This window comes from Nestor notabilis, unplaced genomic scaffold (genome assembly GCF_000696875.1).
Source record: "Nestor notabilis isolate BGI_N333 unplaced genomic scaffold, ASM69687v1 scaffold13431, whole genome shotgun sequence".
In the NCBI taxonomy this organism is placed as follows: Eukaryota; Metazoa; Chordata; class Aves; order Psittaciformes; family Psittacidae; genus Nestor; species Nestor notabilis.
In genome coordinates, this window is record NW_009913510.1 from 1 (window position 1) to 1,251 (window position 1,251).

A 1,251-nucleotide genomic window follows, 5' to 3' on the forward strand; every position below is an offset into this window, starting at 1 on the left:
CCGGCTGGCGGCACGCGTGGACTTCTGCCCTGTCCTGCAGATCTTCTTCCCCTTCAGCATCCAGCTCTACCCCCGCGAGTTCCCCGGCCACGACCCCCGCGACTGCCCCCGTGACGTGGGCAAGGCGGCAGCCCTGCGCCTCGGCTGCATAAACGCCGAGTATCCCGACTCCTTCGGGCACTACCGTGAAGCTCGCTTCTCCCAGACCAAGCACCACTGGTGGTGGAAGCTGCACTTCGTCTGGGAGCGGGTGCGGGCGCTGCGGGAGCACACTGGGCCTGTCCTCTTCCTGGAAGAGGACCACTACCTAGCACCCGACTTCTACCACGTCCTCAAAAAGCTCTGGGCCCTGCGCGAGCGAGAGTGTCCCGAGTGCCAGATCATCTCCCTGGGCACCTACAGCCCCGTCCGCGGCGGCTTCGCCGGCCGAGCTGACAAGGTGGAGATGAAGACGTGGAAGTCCACTGAGCACAACATGGGCATGGCCTTTGGCAGAGACACCTACCAGAAGCTCATCGAGTGCACAGATGCCTTCTGCACCTATGATGACTACAACTGGGACTGGACTCTGCAGCACTTGACTGTCTCTTGTCTTCCAAAGTTCTGGAAAGTGCTGGTTCCTGAGATCCCCAGGATTTTTCACACAGGGGACTGTGGCATGCACCACAAGAAATCCTGCAGACCATCCACCCAGAGTGCCAAAATCGACTCTCTCTTGAACAGCAACCAACAGTACCTGTTTCCCAAAACAATGAGTGTCAGTAAAAGGTACTCCATGGCTCCCCTTTCCCCTCATGTGAAAAATGGAGGTTGGGGAGATATTAGGGACCACGAACTCTGTAAAAGTTATCGCAGACTTCAGTGAGGATCGTTCTCACAGCCTTTTTTCTTTTTGAGTTGTTCCGTACTGTCTTTTCCAGGCACACATGTGTATAAAAAGCATTTATGAGTTGGTTTCTGCTTTAATATGAATAAACATTCTTGTAAAAGGTGTCCCAAAATAGTAATCTTTCATGTTCGACAGACACGTTTTGGAAACAGGTTACCTGCTGCCACCAGCCGCAGCCTCCACGCACAAATGACAGCTGCTGCGCTTACTGGAAGGAGGAGGAGAAAACTTGTGTTTAGGTGCATCTTTCCTGGTGCGTGCAGTGCTCTGGGATGGGGGTCTTCCTCCAGCCAGGGCAGAGCTGGGGGTGGTGAGACAGCCGGAATTACTCTGCTGGCGGGCACGGCACATCCTGGCCACGC

The 1,251-nt window shown here is 55.4% G+C and overlaps 1 protein-coding gene across 1 annotated transcript; it reads left to right on the forward strand.

Moving 5' to 3' along the window:
• Positions 1-4: 4 nt before the first annotated feature.
• Positions 5-1,001, forward strand: MGAT2 (mannosyl (alpha-1,6-)-glycoprotein beta-1,2-N-acetylglucosaminyltransferase; the record flags this gene model as incomplete). Its single annotated transcript, XM_010023240.1, has 1 exon — positions 5-1,001. A coding segment is annotated over one exon (861 nt), but the record flags the coding sequence as incomplete, so codon positions are not given.
• Positions 1,002-1,251: the final 250 nt, after the last annotated feature.